Here is a 19,634-nt window from a genome sequence, read left to right as displayed (position 1 = left end):
ACAAAAAAAAAAAAAATGGGTTGTGATATAAAAATGGTTTACAGTGCAAATGGTAATTGTCACTGTTATTGATTGTTATTGGAACTTATCATTAGAACTATTTTTGTTCTCTTATGAACTTTATCTCCAATAATTTTAACAATACTTTTTTAGCTAGTGTCATTTAGTTTCATTCAACATAAGTTGGTAAAAATAATGATTATTTTATTAATTAAACTTTATTGACATATATTCTCTATTAAATTGGGAAATGTCTGGTATTTCAAATGAATGCCTCCATTAAATTGGATTGGTTGACAACCTCCATTAAATTGGGAAATGTCTGGTATTTCAAATGAATGTCTCCATTAAATTGGATTGGTTGACAACCTCCATTAAATTGGGAAATGTCTGGTATTTCAAATGAATGCCTCCATTAAATTGGATTGGTTGACAACCTCCATTAAATTGGGAAAGATCTGGTAGTTCAATTAAAATAAATGCCTCCATTAAAGGAATTGGTTGACCACCTCCATTAAATTGGAAAATGTCTGGTAGTTCAAATGAATACCTCCATTAAATTGGAATTGGTTGACTTGACAACCTTCATTAAATTGAGAATAGTCAGGTGGTTTGATTCCAGGTTAATTAAATAAATATTTCAGGTCGCCCTAAAGCGCTATGGCTCAACAACCATCGCTGACACTAGAGGGATTAGACTTGGATGGTGACCGGAGCTCTATTGGCAGTAAATGGGAGCGATGGAAAAGATCATTACTCATATATCTTGATGCTGCTGAAGTCACGTCTGACCTGAAGAAAAGAGCAACATTACTTCATTTTGGAGGAGCAAGCCTGCAAGATATATTCTATAACCTACCTGGTGCAAATGTTGAAGCTGCAGCTGAAGTCAATGTTTTTGACATAGCCATAAAAAAACTTGATGAATACTTTGTGCCACAAACCAACAGAGTTTTTGAGCGTCACATGTTCAGACTGATCAAGCAAGAAGATAAAGAAAAGTTTGAAAGTTTCCTTGTACGACTTAGGAAACAAGCCGAAAAATGCAATTTTGACAAAAAAGATGACCATTTGATTGATCAGATCACTGAAAAATGTAATTCGGCTGAACTACGCAAGAAAATTCTCACACTAGGAGACAGCATTACTTTAGAGAAAATTGTCACAGAAGCTAATACATTAGAAGTAGTCACCGACCAACTAGAAAGATATGAGGAAAAAAACAAGGAAACCAAGATAATAAACAACTTAACCAAGAAGTAAATGCTATATACAATAGAAATAAAATGGATTTATCCTTTAAGACTAAAAGGGATCCAACATACAATAGAAACATAAAACCCTGTGGACGTTGTGGAAATAAAAATCACCAAACAGATCACAAAGATTGCCCTGCATTAGGAAAAACATGTTTCACATGTGGTAAGGTGGGACATTTCCGTCAATACTGTAGAACAGGTGATAAAAAAAGGAAATTCAACAATCAATTGAGTACTAATGCAAAAGGAAACAAGAAAGCGAGAGTTGAAGTTGACTATGTTTTCAACATTGATAACGACGCTACAGTTGAGTGCACCCTAGGTGGAGTCAAAACTAAAATGCTGGTTGATTCAGGCTGTGTAGTAAACCTGATCACAGAAAAAACGTGGGAAACATTGAAATGCCTAGGAGCTTCAACAAATAACCAGATACCCAATCCAAATAAAACACTTTTAGCATATGGCAGTCACACTCCACTCAACATTAAGGGCTCATTTGAAACTAAAATTGGAGTAAATGGCCAGGAAGAACAAGCAACTGTCTACGTTATTGTGGGAGGTACACGAGACTTGTTGGGAAAGGAAACAGCCACACTTCTGGGTGTTTTGAAAATTGGGTTGGATATCAACAAATTGATGAAGATATCACATTACAATCACAACCGTTTCCCAAGCTCAAGAATGTGCTGGTAGAAATTCCTATAGATAATGATATACAACCAGTCTCACAGCCATACCGGAGAATACCATTGCCTGTTGAACAAAAAGTTGAAAATAAGATCCAAGACCTACTTGCACGAGATATTATCGAAGAAGTGAAGGGACCATCAAGATGGGTTTCTCCAATGGTACCCATATTGAAAGAAAATGGAGACCTGCGTTTGTGTGTGGATATGCGTCGTGCTAACACTGCTATTTTGAGAGAAAATCATCCTTTACCAAGTATGGATAAATTACTACCGGAAATTGGGAAAGCTAAATATTTTAGCAAACTAGATATCAAGGACGCCTTTCACCAGTTGGAGTTGCACCCGGATTGTAGATACATAACCACCTTTATAACAGCTAAAGGGCTCTACCAGTATAAGAGGCTAATGTTCGGTATCAGCTGTGCTCCGGAAATATTTCAAAAGGTACTGGAAAAACTCTTAGTCAAATGTGACGGTGTGGTAAACTTCATCGATGACATACTGGTTTTCGCAGACAATGAAGAACAGCATGACATGCGACTAAAAAGAGTGATGGAAACCCTTAAGAACAACGGCGTACAACTAAATGAACAGAAGTGCATATACAAGGTAGAAAAAGTTAACTTCTTAGGACACGAACTATCGGCAAAAGGGGTGAAGCCGTTACCAAAGTATATGGAGAGCATCGCTAATTTTAGAGTCCCGACGACTACAGAAGAACTACAGAGCTTTTTAGGACTTGTAAATTATGTAAACAAATGGTTACCCAATTTAGCTACTAGAACAGAACCTTTGAAAGAATTGTTAAGGAAAAAGGGGAAAAAGGCAGACCTCAGGCCACATTGGACAAGAGAGCAAGACAAGGCTTTCACAGAGCTGAAAGAAGCACTGACTAAAATACAAACCTTAGGATATTACGACGTTAATGATAAAACTCAAGTTATTGCGGACGCCAGCCCTGTAGGCCTTGGAGCTATTTTACTACAAACCGACTCAAGGGGTCCACGAATAATCGCCTATGGGAACCGTACACTGACTGATTGCGAGAGAAGATACAGCCAAACTGAGAAAGAGGCCTTAGCCCTAGTGTGGTCCGTTGAGCATTTTAACATTTTCCTTTTTGGTAAGAAGTTCGATCTTATTACTGATCACAAACCGTTGGAAATATTATTTGGACAAAAATCTAAACCCTGTGCGCGCATTGAACGATGGGTGCTCAGACTCCAATCATATGATTACAATGTGATCTACAGGCCAGGAAAAGCGAATATCGCTGATCCATTATCTCGCCTATGCAGATTAATAGATTTACAATCCAAGGGAGGAGACGAACACATACATCAAATCGTAGAAGAAGCAAGACCACGCGCGATTTCGATGTCTGCTATTATTGAAGCCTCAGTGAGCGATGAAGAAATAAGACAGGTTAAGAAAGGAGTCTATGAAAAAGAGTGGAATGAGACTGTAAAGAGCTATAAAATTTTTGAAAACGAACTATGTTTTTATGGTGATATTCTACTGCGAGGGAATCGGATCGTGATACCTGAGAAATTAAGGAGCGAGTACTGGATGCAGCACATGAGGGCCATCCTGGGATCGTTGCGATGAAGGGCAGACTCAGGTCAAAAGTGTGGTGGCCAAGAATTGATAAAGATACAGAGAATCTTGTTAAGTCCTGTAAGAGCTGCACTCTAGTAGGATTGCCAAACCCTCCAACGCCCATGAAGAGACGCGAGCTCCCTATAGCTCCATGGGTTGACGTCGCAATGGATCTGCTGGGACCATTACCTAACAACGACCACCTGCTTGTTATGGTTGACTATTACAGTCGCTATAAGGAAGTTAAGATAACTAAAATTACAACCAGTTGTCAGATCATAAAAATACTGAAAGAAATTTTCAGCAGATTAGGGTACCCTGTCTCAATTACTGTCGACAATGGAAGGCAGTTCGTGAGCGAGGAATTTCGCTCATTCTGTGAAGAATGCAATATCATCGTCCACAATACAGTGCCGTATTGGCCCCAAATGAATGGCGAGGTCGAAAGACAAAACCGCGACATAATGAAACGCCTTAAAATTAGTCATTTGGAGAAAAAGGACATTAAGGAAAGTCTCATGGAATACCTGTTAATGTATAACAGCACGCCTCATTCATCCACAGGCAAGTCACCATCAGAGCTGTTCTTTAGACGACAGAACAGGGACAAAATTCCATCAATTGATAGACTAGAAAGTACTTATGTTGACCTGGATGTGAGTGAGCGAGATAAGATTCAAAAAGAGAAGGGAAAGAATATGCAGATAAAAGAAGAGGCGCTAAGGAGTCTAGTCTTACTGAAGGGGATAAGGTCTATGTCAAGAATATGGATAAGGTAAATAAGCTCAGCTCAAACTATAACCAACACCCATACTGTACAGAGTTCTAACAAAGGAGATGTCACTGTGAAGAATGATTTAACAGGACAACTGTTAAGAAGGAATGTAGTCCATCTAAAAAGAGTAGAAGGACAGTGGGAAGCTGTTCGAAGAGAGGACGAAGACGAAAGGACAGATGAAAAGGACAATGATATGGGAAGTGAGTAAATGAAGCTGGGATTTATGCGCCATAATCAATTGTTTTCCTATTGTTAGTATGTTGTAACTGTTAATGTTGATAAAAGCATTTATTCTAAAGATACATATATATTGTATAAGATAGTTGTGCTGTGGTAATGATGAACCTGGAAAGACTGATTACAGTATAGTAGAAATATATTGGTTAATTATAAACCTCTTGTTATTTATCTAATTTTACTTCAAGGAAGGGATGTAGTGTATGCGATTATTCAAGTAGCTGAAATAGCATACACACACTGTCTCGTGTGCACGAATTGGCGGCAAATGCCGGGAGAGAGAACTGTCACTGTGAATGAGCCGATGGCTGAGTGCAGTACTAATTAAAGGAAAAGTGAAAGTAATTACCAATTCGTGACATTGTCGAGCCAGTGTATTTATAACTAAACAAACACTATAAGCCCTATCGGTAGATACTGAAATTAAAAAAGAAAAATTATTACAATTACGGAATGATGGTCGCCTATAACAGACGTAGCTAATGAAGTCGGATTCAGTAGGTATTGTTTACTACACTATACATACTTACATGATTTAAATGTAAAGGTATTACGATAATGATTAATAAATTAAAATTTTATTTCAGAGAAACACCAGTGTATCGATGGCTGGAAAGATGGCAGCAAGAAGGAGCTTTGTCGATCACGTATTTTGGACGTCCGCGTTCTACGACACGGCGTCAGACATGAAATTATAAATCAAGCTCGTCAATACCAAGTATCGACAGTACCATACGACGGTCATATTTAGAGGGGTATTTACAAATAGTTTGCCAGCTCGGAAACCGGCACTAACTAAGACACAAAATATTTAGGATTGCAATTTGCAGCTAGGTATTTGAATCAAAACTTTTAATAAATAATTTTTATGGACCAAAATGTGTAAAGTTCAGTAGAAATGGCAGAATGAGTGACGAGACCAAGACAATAGCGTTATCTGGAGCAAAATGTAGTGCCTAAATCGAAAGAGTGGGCGTATTACAATTGGAATTTGGAAGGATGTGTAAAGACGGAAGAGCTGGTAGAAATTACAGGTGTAGAAGCAGTGGATTAAAAGAAATACTTGAGGGTGTTTTTGTCTACTGCCCAAGGAATTTACCCCAATGAGGCACGAACATGATGCAAGACAACAACGGTGCATAATGCTCGCTTGGTTCAGTAAGGATTAATGATCAGCAGAGATGATGCTGACTCGCATAAAACATGCCTGCAAAGAGCCCCGATCTCAACCCCATAGAAAATCTATTTAGTAATTGGTGCAAGAGTGGGACGGAAACCAGGTTTGGCAAAAAGATGCTTTAAGAGCCTTGCTCTCAACGTTTGGGAGTCTATTACACAAACGTGTGTGAAAATCTGTTGTCTTGTGTCTAAAAAATAAGCTTTGCTTAAGACGCTGCAAGCTGTATCTAAATGATCTGGTGCAAATTATGACGTGATATGTTAGTTTTTACAGGCTTGCACGGATCCTACGTTTTAGCTTTGCTTCACTCCGCTCCGCTCTAAACCCCCAACGTTAAAAGAGCGGTGCTATAAGTTAAGCTGTCTGTCTGTCTATCTGTCGCTCGGTCTGTCTATGACATCATAGCTTTCAAACAGATGGACCATTTTCGATGCAGTTTCTTTTATGTCAAAGCGAGTTTTCGTACCGTGGTCCAGCTATGTTTGATGTAAATTTATCCAGCTGTTTTTGAGATATTGAATTTTGAAATGACAATGTGAGGGTTTTCAACTTTAGTAAGTTGATTATTACGTTAAAACTCAATAAAATTTGATCAATTTTAAAAATGGACCTTATTGGAATATTAACGAAACTGAGGCTTGTACGCTCTCCTGCATTAACTTCTTCGCCGCCGCCACAAAGCCAACTAAGTGATGTGCTCTATATACGCCACACAAAAACTCGGTGCTTCCGTTTTTTTTTTTCATTTACAGTGAGTCAATCGAGTGGACAAGAAATAGGCGAAGAGTCACGTGGCCCTTTTATCCGAAAAGTTTTCGCCATCCTCTTCTTCTGCATGCTTTTTACAAGCACCTTTGCAGCGATGAGTTTTTTTGTGTAAGTACCAGCTTTTAGCCGCGACTTCGTCTGCGCGGATCTAGGTTATCGCGCGGTGGCGCCCTCTACCGGAATAAAAGGTATCCTTTGTTGAACCTTGGGGTACAAACTACCTATATACCAAATTTCATCAAAGTCGGTTCAGTGGTTTCGACGTGAAAGCGTAACAGACAGACAGAGTTACTTTCGTATTTATAATATTCATATAAATAATATACATATATAAATAAGTGGGGATTGAGTTTTATACTACGACGAATTTGAGTTCAAATTTGTTGACGTTTGATACGTGATTTTTTCCAAAGCGCTCAATATCCAAATTTCATAGTTGGAGATAGTACTTGCCTGTGTAGAACCATTATATAAAAAAACTTTCAGCCTTTACTATAACGAAGTGTTAAATACTTGTGATGTATAGATATTTAGATACGTAGGTATCAATAAATAATATTGTAAATCTGTTTAAAAAATACACCTCGTTGGGTTTCTTGCCCTCTTGCCCCGCAGGATTCCCTTCTTTTCTTTTCCGAACCGGTGGTAGTTTTTTTTTACTTGTTATAGCCTAAATTGAATAAAGATATTTTGAATTAGACTTTGAAGGTCATGCTGCCATGGGATTTTGATTCATTATACATTTATGGCATTAGTAGGATTTCACGATTATTTTTTATATTTTCAGACCGGAAATCAGACTTTTTTTCAGGAGTCCAGCCGGTTTAATACTAACTGTCTTCGCCATGTAAGTACTATTCAAAATACTAGGTTTCTACAGAATGGGACAAAAACCTTTAAAACGGATGATTATATATGGCATCTTTCAACGGTTAATGGCATCGACTAATAATGAGATTTGCTGTGGATATGTAGTATGGAATGACAATGCAAGTATAGTACACAAAAAAAACTTAAAACTCAAAGCAAAAGCAGGATACGGGGAAGCATGACGGCTCAACTCTTTGTTCCTCACAGATAACCAAGTTAGCTAACCAGCAGCCAAGAAGGAAAAAAACTCTTCCCAGATAACTAAAGTTTTTTTACGGAAAGGATTTTTTTCTGCACGATAACCAGCTCACTCACTTCAGTAAGTACTATGACGATGTTCAAAATACACCTACTACCTACTACAAAAAACAACATTACCGCAGTGTACTGATAAAACCCGCTCAGGCTGGTTATCTTATAGGAAAAAATCCCTCCTGTTAAAAAACCAGTTATCTGGGAAGAAATTTTTTATTCTCCCTAAACTACCAGACCAGTCCTGGTTATCTTATAGGAAAAAATCCTCCCTGGTAAAATAATGGTTATCTAGGAAGACATTTTTATTCTCCGTAAACTACCAGATCAGAGCTGGTAATCATGCTGGATGAAAATCCTTCCCGTGAAAAAACTAGTTATCTAGGAAGAAATTTGTATTCTTCGTAAACTACCAGACCAGAGCTGGTTATCGTACAGGAAAAATTCTTCCCATCAAAAAACTAGTTATTTGGTAAGATTTTTTTTCCTTCTTGGCTGCTGGTTAGCTAACTTGGTTTGTGAGGAACAAAGGGGCTCAACATTGATTGGACAGAGAGCGCGCGTTTTTAGATATTTTCTTCGTATTATTAAACAAATACACATTTTAAAAATGTAACGTGTATACGCAATAGAAAACATATATGTTTATATCATTTGAAAATTCATGACCTACCGCGCAATATTTACTACGTTTTAAGGGTTTATTTTTTTAAAAGACAATAGGATTTTTTTCTATTGAACGAACTACAAGTATCATATTTCTACAGTGTATTAATTATCGAGTAAATCTTCAAATATTTTGGCCGCGGCTTCGCTCGCGTTAAATTTGGGGTATGGCCACTTTTTGTGTACCTACACTAATACAATAACTTAAACCAAAACGACTCATGATTCGAATATGCGTACGAATAATTTTCGAGGTTGCAAATAGACGTGCTTTTTGATTGGTTAAAATACATAAAGAAAGCAGGGATTGGTTTGCTCGCGTGATGCAATTTCAGACAGATGTCAGTCAAATGACGCGCATAACACGCTTTTGAGCCCCTCCTACTAGGACACAGAAGGGGATTTACGCGTATTTTTATAATTTATACGTATAGTATAAATCTTCCCAGGTGAATTTTTCGCTTCGAGCCCTTGTCTTTCAAACAAAGGCCATTGTCTCTATTATCGCAAAGCCGCTAGCTACCGAGTTAGCACGTGCCACTACAACATTCATATTGAAAAAAAAAAAACGTTATCGGTATAGTATTAAGGTTCAAATTTAATCTCACTGATATTCTAGATATTACGTTTTGGTAGTGTAGGACGATAGACCGCCCCGAGGCAATACGGCACTCATATTATTTCGATACTTGGTGTTAAAAATGAAACGTGGTGATTAATTATATTATTTTATTAGTAAATGTAATAATTTATAAAGATGCAGCTGCAAGCATTGTCATTTCTTTTTTAATTTAAAATTTTGATTATACCTATGTTAAACTTTTTAATCTTAAATTTACAGCCTTAGATTTTGTTATATAACAAATATACAACGCTTTATCATAAATAACCGTGTTTCATTTTTAACACCAAGTATCAAAATAATATGAGTGCCGTATTGCCTCGGGGTGGTCTATCGTCCTACACTACCAAAACGTAATATCTAGAATATCAGTGACATTAAATTTGAACCTTAATACTATGACGATACCGTTTGTTTTTCAATATGAATGTTGTAGTGGCACGTGCTAACTCGGTAGCTAGCGGTTTTGCGATAATAGAGACAATGGCCTTTGTTTGAAAGATAAGGGCTCGAAGCGAAAAATTCACCTGAGAAGATTTATAATTATAACTCTACAGGGATTTTGGCTGTCAAGAAAGTAGAGACACGTTGAATTGTATGTTATCTATCTGCTTAGGACTTCCGTTTTCTTCTAGAGTGGTGCTGATTCCGGTATGGTACGCCATTATTTGCTCGGATTGCGCAAGAGTGCCTCCTTGCAATTTTATATGCCTGATTTTAGCGGTATGTACAAGTACAACCAGCCCCCTGGGCCAAAAATTTACAAGAGCCAAAAATCGACAAAATAGGGAGTATTACTGCAATGTTCTGCAGTCAGAATGCAGCCTAGTATAAACCGTAATAGTACATTGTTCAACAAGGGACTAAAACAGGTCATTATGGTTGTTTAGTCTCGCGTTAAACACTACTTTTCACTTTGAATGCGAGGAAAACTGTTCAAAATTACAATATTACTTATTAAAAACGTACGCTCAATACGACTTATCAAAAACCTACCAAACAAAAATTGTTACGTGTTTTTTTTCTTCTTTTTTTTGTAGTGATGCTTGCATATTTAGCCAACAATTTAAAAATTGAAAACTATTCTAAAACTAATAATTGTACAACCAAGGAATTTAATTCATGGGCCACCATGGATCCTTTTCAAAGGAAAAGTCATTAGGCCTTTCCTTGTTAATTAATGCGATGTCACTATGACGTTTACTGTGAAATAGTTCTATGGTGGCCAATGAATTAATAAACTCCTTGACCTAGGTAAGGTATACGGTAGGCATATTAAAATAAATTCATCCTAGATATAACTGCATAGATTCATAATCGTAATCATTAATTATGTTTCCCGTTTTTTTTTTAAATATTTTTGCACAGTTGTCATTTGGAGGTTATTTCCATGCCCTGAAATTTTTCTATAGACAATCACTGAAACTGGCGATAATCCTCCATTCGCAAATACCTTGATTGGTTGTTTACTCTTTTCAAAGTAAATTAAAAAAAATACTTCAATCCCTAGAGATTAATGAGGAGCTTTAATCCCAATATGCAGAGACTAAAGTAACATTTTAAGAGCATGAGAAGTGAAAAGGTTATTTTTATGTCTTAAATGTCTATTAAATGTCCGTGGGTTGCCATAATATCATACTATATCAATAACATTTTTGGAAATCTATATTTCTATCGTTACTATCGAAGTAAATATCATGTGATTTTGTTACTTATAAAAGTAATAAATATGGTCATGATCCGTCCTGGTGACAAACGATAAAGAGAACTGACGTTGCCATGGCGGTTTGTATACGGTTTGTGCTAGTGTCGTCCCCTGCGCAGAGTTTTGCGTACCTAAGTAATATTCCCTATTGTTAACTTTCTCATACTAACCTACAAAAAAGTAACAATTATAGTATAGTATTAGTTAAATGTTTATTTTATACAATAATAACTTGCTGTTGTTTTATAATAAATAAAATTTAAATTATATTTTCCCATTCATGCACATTGATAATTTTTGAATCTCACCAAAAAAGGTTGGTGATCACTGTGGTAAGCACTAAACGTCAATGTCCGTTTTTTGCCTGCCGTAGGAACAATAGTAGATTGTACGACAAGAGCATAAAACGAGTCATTTTACCCTAGACGCTCATATAGCCACCCGAGCCGGTACGGCGAGGGTGGATAGATACGTCGAGGGGAAAATAGGTTAAATGCTCGAGTTTTACACTCTGATTTTCACTTAGATTGCGAGAAAATGAAATAGCAACTGGAAACAATTATTCACTTTCTATCACTCAGATCATACAAACAAGGGAGATATGCCAAGGGTGCGTGGCCCGTGCGAACGCATCTGGCCTCAAAGAGGCTTAATGCGAGTTTCTGTCATTAGTCGAATGTCAGTTTGGTACAGCTTCACCTCTCAATTTTTGTCGTAATGCCGCGTTGTTCCGTAATTGTTTGCAAAAATACCAGCAGTAAAATGAATTATGTGAAAGATGGAATTTCGTTTCACACGTTAGTACTTCAATATAATTGTTTTTTCTATAATAAACAGTAAAAATGATTTCGTATTATTTTTAACATGGTCTCGTAATACGTCAAATAATTTCAATAGAAACAAAAACCATTGCTTGCTCTGTACAATTCGATTGCTGATTAGGCTAGTCTAACAGCGTTACGTTAGCGCGTAGTTGTACATGGGTTTCTAATTGGAATCCATAGCTACAGAAAGATGCCCCCGCCCTTTTTTAGCATGTGTACTATTAGTGACTTTGCTAGTATTGTCGCAATGTTTTAGGTGTGCGTGGGAAACATGACTTTGTATGCCGTATTGACAGTTATTGCTTTTGTGTTAGTGAAAGAAGTGGGAGAAATTTGGAGACATCTGGACTCTTACAATTAGCGTACAGGGCATATCTCCCTTGTTTATATGTATGATCTGAGCTTTCTATGTACCTTTTATTTTTTAATGCATTATTATATAATTCCATTTTCTTAATTTTATTTATTTATTTTGATTGATTTTTAGTTTCATATAAATTAAAAATTATTAAAAGATATATGAAGATTTTTTTTTGATTGTGGCTGTTGACACCTGATTACCTTGGTCTTCAACGAAGATTTTATTTTATGCACTAGAGCATAAAATAGAACATTACTGTAGAGGCCGGGAAGTAGGGGGTTGCCGGCCGAGGCTTGTATAGTGCTTTTCTCAAACATTACATGAAATAAAATAAAAAAAAAACAAGAAATGAAGCTGTCGGGACGCTAGTCTGGTCGCCTTGTTGTGTGGCTGCGGGCGCGGCAGCTGCAGGTGGTGGTGCTGTGCGTGGGCCGCGTGCGTGTCACAGGGCCCGCGTTGAAACAAAAGACGGTCGCATTGCCGGCCAGCGGCCTGCAAGGTTGTATGAAATCTCTTTGCAGGCCGCTAGAGTGACCGCGCGCACGCAACTGAGCCACAGCGCCTGCATCGCGATACTTCTCGGCTTATTATTTGTAACACAACGTCAATATTTTGTCATGTTTGAGTAATAGTACATTGTGTCTTAAGGGCGGTAAATAAGGAATTACGAACGAAAGAGTAATAGAAGCCCCAAATCGAAGACTGAGGGCTTTAATGAGTCGATGTTCGTAATTCTAGTACCGCCCGTGCGACATACAATATTTGTCATCACATTTGCGAGTAAAATTGTATATTTGTAAAAGAAAGACTAATATTTTTCAAAAATTGCCGATACCGCTGATTGCGCTCTTCGCAGCGCCAGCTCCCCGCCGACCTCCCCCCCCTCCTCCGCAGCATGTGCATGACGTGCGTGTGCAGCGCGCGCACGAAGCAGCAGCACGCCATGCAGTAACAAACTCATTTACCGACCTTGGGCTTCATGAGAAGCACATTAAGGTCGAGGGTTTTATTTGGGGGTTGTAACCAAGTTAGCCTGCATGTTACGACACTGTTTACGAGCAAGTGTGATGAAAAGTATATTTAATTAACACCTTGTATATGGATGGGACACTGGGCGGCAGAGGGCTATGGTAGTTGGTAATTTTATTAATTTTTTTTTCAGGTCCTCTGTCACACCGTCTTGTTCGGGTTTATTACAGCGCAATATAACTTGAAGATAGTATTCATGGCGTTTTTTATAACTACCATAGTCGTTCTTATATGTTTCTTGCTAGCATTTACTGCGGTAAGTAAAATTATATTTTTAACCGACGAAAAAAAAGGAGGTTGAGAACCTTGAGGTTGGAAGACTTGCGAGTCAACGCGAATATTTTTTTTTATGTATGACCACGCATAACTTTTTACAGAGTTGTCCAATTTTGATAATTCTTTTTTTATTGGGAAGCGTGTACCCCATATATTTAAATTTGGAAAAAAATACTACCCTAAGGGTAAACAGGGCTAAACAGGGGATAATTGATTGATCAGTCACTGATTGTAATGCATGACCAGGCATAACTTTTTACAGAGTAGTCCGATTTTGATAATTCTTTTTTTATTGGACAGGGTATACCCTGAAGTTAGAACTATATAAATTTGAAAAAAAAAATTATCCCCACGGTGGGAAAACAGTATAAAATAAAAACTTACAAAAAAATTAAACCGTCGAAAAAAGTGAAAAGCAAAAAAAGAAAACCTGTTTTGAATTAGCCCTTAATCTAGGTACTAGTTTGAAGTCAGAGTCTCAGCATGAGCCATCAGGAGTGGGCCTATAGTCGTCTACCTAACCCAACGAATAAATAATAAGTCAGGAGTTGTAACTGCGCTATAAGCATGCATACCGTGTCCTAAGCGTGTCCTGCGCTCAGATGCGCCTGCGCGTCATTTAAGTAATTTTGACTGACATTTATTTTGCAAGTTTAGTAAGCTTACGTCAAATTTTCGCACTTTTGATTGTGAAAAGCTCTAAATTATTATGCCAAGGTGTATTATGAAGTGGTGCAGTAACAATGTAAGTAAAACAACGCCAGCAAAAATAATATAAAACGCCTGAAAAAAAAACTCCGCCAAAAAGACATTTAAAAAGTAAATAATATTTATGCACTACCTAGCAGTTGCCCGCGACTTCATCTGCGAAGAATTCGTTTATCCCTATACCGCGGGGACTATGCTGATTTCCCGCAAAATTTGCCTAAGTTAATTTAGTATAAGTACCTACTAAAAATGTTTTTTTCTTAAAATAAAATACTGTTGCGCTGGATATCCTGGCTGCAGCATCAGCTCGTCTTGTTGCCACCACTGCATTCTATGAAGAATCAATTACTGATCAAAATGAATCCAAACACGACATATGTGCTATTATTTTTTAGGTCTTGCCAGTCCTGAATGCCCCTGTCAGCTTTGCTCGGTGTGCCACGACGCTGTTAACCATCTTGGGGCGCCTAAACTTGGTAGTAACATGTGCCCGATCTTTATTCTGGGTACGGTCGACCAAGAAAGCGCTTTACCAATTTTAATGACAGTTTCTTCTTCAGAAATAAAACAATAAAGCTGATTGTCATACTGACTTGTGCGTGAAAATAGGCTTTGACGTTTCAAGCGCTACAAGTGTCATTAGACCTGGTAAACCAATTTCTTGGTCGAGTATACATGCGGCAAACATGGCCAGCCCGATCCCTTTAAAGCAATGGTCCCCAACCAGTGGTCCGCAGGAGCCAAAATATGGTCCGCGAACGCTTTCGAATTTCGCAACCGACATATCACATTGATATAAAAAATAAATATATATATATAAATATATTTTCTATTAGAATATTAATATTGTTAATGCAAGTTACATTGAGTGTTGATTAAAGTTCATTTTCGGATTGGTTCACTTGTAGGTATGGTAGTGGTATCTGCCAACAACAAAGATACTTATGTGGTCCCTAGTCAAAAAAAGATTGGGCACCACTGCTTTAAGGAAATAAATGATGATTATTTTTTTTAGATCGATTTCACGAAATTTATCATATACATTGTTATTGCGACGCTGGTACTGGTTGTATTTAGTTTGGTTGTGACCTTAATGATGGTTGTATTCAACGAGAAATTCACTTTTATACGGCTGATCATATGTTTGGCTATGACTTTGGCCCATTCAATCGTGAGTATACTATTAATATTAATTTTAATACGCTTATATTTAGTAGTCTTCTTGTAGACGGCGAGCGGACTGCATAATTTCGTACCTACTTGATACCGCGATGAAACGCACAATGGTTTCCCATAAAACTGATGCTGAGTCCGAATTTGATAGTCTGTCGCGGCGGAACTTGCCGAAAGTACCAAAAAAATAGTCACTTCCGGTGCGAAAAAAAGGGGCGTCATTTAGCCCATCTGATACTGAAATAATAGTCATGGCATCAGTTAGGAATTTACTGGTAGATACAGAAAAGCGAAATATGTCATTATTTTTTTGCCAGAAGTGCTCGGCAGACGCTCTCAAAGGTGACCAGGACCCCTAAATATACCCATCTGATACCAGCATGAAACCAACTCCAGTCGGTGGGTATGAATCTTCATTTCCGGAATATATAAGTCTGCCAAGGTTATTTCTGCCGCAACACCTTGACATACGAGATTATGTGAGCAACCTCTTCTCCGCTCAATATAGACATATAGACAATTTCCATAAATTCCGACAAAGCTGAATTTTGGTGGAGACCTTGGCATAAATGTGCTATCATGTAGAACGTGACTCTTTCAACTTTTAGAATCGTGATATCTCATGAATGGTAATTTTTGGAAAAACTATAAAGACCATTTTTGTAGATCATTTTACGATCTATAATTTTTGCCTAGGCAATTTTTTGATAAAACTTGTTGTTTTCGAAAGACAACAAATAACCTCAAATTTTGAACTTTGACCCCGTATAACTTTTTGCACACATAGGATCAATGGGGACTTTTGTCACTTTTTTCCTAATGGAGTACCCAAGGTCTACACCAAAATTCGGCTTTTTCGGAATTTATGGAAATTGAAATGTCTATATTGAGTGGAGTAGAGGTTACTCACATAATCTCGTATGTCAAGGTGTTTCGGCAGAATCAGCCTTGGCAGACTTATATATTCCGAAAATGAGGGTTCGTACCTCCCGACTGGAATTGGTTTCATGCTGGTATCAGATGGGTATATTTAGGGGTCTGGTGGTCACTTTGAGAGCATCTGCCAAGCACTTCCGGCAAAAAAATACTGTCATATTTCGCTTTTCTGTATCTGCCAGTAAATTCCTAACTGATGCCATGACTATTATTTCAGTATCAGATGGGTTAAATGACGCCCCTTTTTTCGCACCGGAAGTGACTATTTTTTTGATACTTTTGGCAAGTTCCGCCGCGGCAGACTATCAAATTTGGACTCAGCATCAGTTTTATGGGAAACCATTGTGCATTTCATCGCGGTATCAAGTAGGTACGAAATTTTGCAGTCCGATCTCCGTCTATTGACTCCTTGGACGTTTTGCTTCTTTAGACATTTAGACACTTGGACATATGATGATGATGTTATGATCACTTATTTATGGGAAATAATAAGTGCAGCGACTAAAGTTTTATTTAGCATCCGCAACGGAACATCTGTTTTTGTATGTAAGCAACGGGCTAATAGAACAGCTTCTATTAAACTAATATGCCATCTTTACAATACCAGCAAATTATGCAAAATCGAGCGGCAATTTACAAACAACAAATAATATAACTCGGATACCGGTAAATATAATATCTTCAAAATTGATGATTTGGCGACAAAATTATTGTATGTCAGCTACTTTATTTATTTTTGAGCTTTAATATCTGTCTACTAATTTAATCAAAATCAACCCCCACTAAAGAACATCGTAAGTAATGACTTTGCAACTAAATTACTAATTAGTCTTCTTTTTTAATGAAAATTAGCAACACACCTCGTGGTGCGCTGCGCGGGAACGATAGCGCGCACGCGCCGTAACCGGACGGCCCACCAATGACCGTGCTGCATTCAGAATGCCGCAACGAGTTGCATGTGCTTCGTATTCTTTAACAATAATACACTCATTTCGTAATAGGTTCGTTCGTAACCTTTTGAACCTTAGAGTAGAAAATAGAGGCCCCGCCATAGCGGGGCTTGGTCGACTTTCTGACGGGCCGCTTTTGCCTTGATACACAACACAGAAGAAATGATAGGTTCGGTAGTTGCCTTTTTTGTACCTCAAAGCAGAAAATAGAAGCCCCGCGGTAACGGGGCAGAGCGCAGGCAGCGAAGCGGAGCGGAGGCAGCGGAGTAAAGCGGAGACAGCGGAGCGGAGCGGAGCGGAGCGGAGCGGAGTAAGACGGAGCAGAGGCATCGGAGTGGAGACAGCGGAGCAGAGGCAGTAGAGTCGAGTGCAGGTAGTGGAGCGGAGCGGAGGCAGCGGAGTAAAGCGGAGACAGCGGAGCGGAGCGGAGTACCACGGAGCAGAGGCAGCGGCGCGGAGGCAGTGGAGCGGAGCGGAGGCTGCGGAGCGGAGGCTGCGGAGCGGAGGCTGCGGAGCGGAGGCAGCGGAGCGGAGGCAGTGGAGTGGTGGAGCGGACGCTGCTGAGTGGAACGGAGGCTGTGGAGTGGAGCGGAGGCAGCAGAGTGGAGGCAGCGGAGCTTAGTGGAGGCAGTGGAGCTCCGCTCCGTTTCGTTGCCTTTTCTGCTTCCGCTCCATTGTCTGTCACCACTCCATCAAAATATCGAAAATACAAACTGAAATATAGATGCACAGAAAAACTAGAAAAATAAGACCAGCGCTGGGAACCACCACTCCGTTGCTTCCGCTTTACTCCACTGCCTCCGCTCCGCTTCACTGCTTCCGCTCCGCTGCGCAGTCTCCGCTCCGCTGCCCCTGCTCCGTGGTACTCCACTCCGCTCCGCTGTCTCCGCTTTACTCCACTGTATCCGCTCCGCTGCCTCCATTCCATTTCGCTGCCTCCACTTCATGGCCTCCGCTTTGCTCCACTGCCTCCACTCCGCTCCACTACCTCCGCGCCACTGCCCCCGCTCCGTTGCCTCCGTTCCGCTCCGCTCCGTTGCCTCCGCTCCGTTTCTCCGTTTCTCCGCACCGCGCCGTTTTACGTTCACGTCATGACGCCGTATATCTCCACGGCGCGGCACCGTACCGCGTCGGGTGCCGCGCCGTTTTACGTTGACGACGCCGCAACGTGGACATGTGGCCGGGCCCTTAGTCGCTAATTATTTAAATTCTAACGTATAAAATAGAGGACATTATATTAAATTAGACCTACCACTGTTAATTTTTTGATGACAATATTGTTAAATTTGATGTTGGTTTAACCATAAACCAACCGTATATAGAAATTATGACTGAAGCAACCATGCTTCAGTCATAATTTATAAAATAGAGGTGACAATATTAAATTAGAGTCTGTTAAAAATGTTTTCTAGATGCACACACATACATGATGATGATGCATATACACTTATTAGAAGCTTTACATTTGTAGCCATATTACAAATTTAGTTGCTATATAATAATCGTCATGCTGGTTTATTAAAACGTAGCTTGGATTACACAATTTACAGTCGCTTGAAAAGTATTTATTAGGCGCTTAAAATTAGTCGCTGAATTATTAATTCAGAAGACAAATCATTAAATTTGAAGGCAAAAATGACAGTTTAAAGAAGCTGCGTTAATTACAACCCCTTATTTATGACGTTTGACGTGTGACTTTTCATACCTACGCCCGGCGTTCGCTCTAGGGTTGACAGCTATGGCTTATGCACAAAAAACTATTGTGGTACTGGCACTCGTATCTAGTTGTTGGATTTAGTTTTGAGATGAGAATGAAACAGGAAGAATGGAAATATGTATAAATGAATAATAACTAAAGTAATTTTAATGTCAATGTTATTGTTATATTACAAATTTGTCACAGAAAATATCTTGCGACGATTTCGACATTGGCGAGTTCACAGACGCGTGTCTCAAGCGGATGGCACTCGCGTTCGCACTGGTCCCAACCGGTCCGAAATACCGTGTCCGTGAGCAGTGTCTATGTGTGCGTTGCTCGAGCGCACTTTGTATGTAGATTGAATTCTGTACCTATCTGTTTTGTGGCCGAGTTGTTTCAACTAGAGCTGCGCTGAGCGAAGATAGGTAAATGAAGTGTTTCTATTGGTGCATGACAAACATATTCCTAGCAACACATTTTCGCACATCTCTGGTAGAAACGCAGCCTTAAAGTAGTTAAAAGAAAATTGCGTTCCCTATTGTGGATATTTCTTAAGTTGCTCAGTTTTATGTAGATGTTTAAAATAAATAATTGTTTGCAGATGTTCATTATCGAAATACAAATGGTGATTGGCGGCAAAACTGTGGCATTGGGGGAAGATGACTACGTTCTGGGAGCATACCTGCTCTATACCTCTATTTTACAGCTGTTCTTTGATATGCTCAGGTGTGTGATGTTATTAGAGGAGTTAACATGAAACTTGATATGTGTTTTAATATGAAATAAAGTAATTTATTGAACCAGGCGTTACTTTGCGGAGGTCCATATCAATGAACTAAAAGAATTTATACATTAGACTAGTGTAGTGTAATAGATGGTTGATGGGTGATAGATGGGTTTGTGTGATTTGTATGTGTTCTTACAGTGAGGAACTGCATGAACGCGCATATTTTGCATAAACTTAGCTATCATAAGGTCGCGGGTGAGCAAAGAAATTCTTTTAGTTCATTAATATGATTTACATAATTATGTATTCTCGACTACTGAAGAAAG

General features: G+C 38.8%; 2 protein-coding genes across 2 annotated transcripts; both read left to right on the top strand.

Moving 5' to 3' along the window:
- The first annotated feature begins 660 nt into the window (after positions 1–660).
- Positions 661–1,263, top strand: LOC141440208 (uncharacterized). The gene has a single exon (XM_074104672.1). The coding sequence runs from the start codon at positions 661–663 to the stop codon at positions 1,261–1,263; it is 603 nt and encodes a 200-aa protein (XP_073960773.1).
- An 8,294-nt stretch (positions 1,264–9,557) lies between these two features.
- Positions 9,558–19,413, top strand: LOC141440475 (uncharacterized). Its single transcript, XM_074104993.1, has 4 exons — positions 9,558–9,643; positions 12,973–13,095; positions 14,839–14,994; positions 19,183–19,413. The coding sequence occupies exons 2-4, from the start codon at positions 13,036–13,038 to the stop codon at positions 19,336–19,338; spliced, it is 372 nt and encodes a 123-aa protein (XP_073961094.1). The 5' UTR covers positions 9,558–9,643; positions 12,973–13,035; the 3' UTR covers positions 19,339–19,413.
- Positions 19,414–19,634: the final 221 nt, after the last annotated feature.

The sequence above is a fragment of the Choristoneura fumiferana genome, chromosome 22 (assembly GCF_025370935.1).
Source record: "Choristoneura fumiferana chromosome 22, NRCan_CFum_1, whole genome shotgun sequence".
Lineage (NCBI taxonomy): Eukaryota > Metazoa > Arthropoda > Insecta > Lepidoptera > Tortricidae > Choristoneura > Choristoneura fumiferana.
This window is presented reverse-complemented; position numbering and strand designations above follow the sequence as displayed.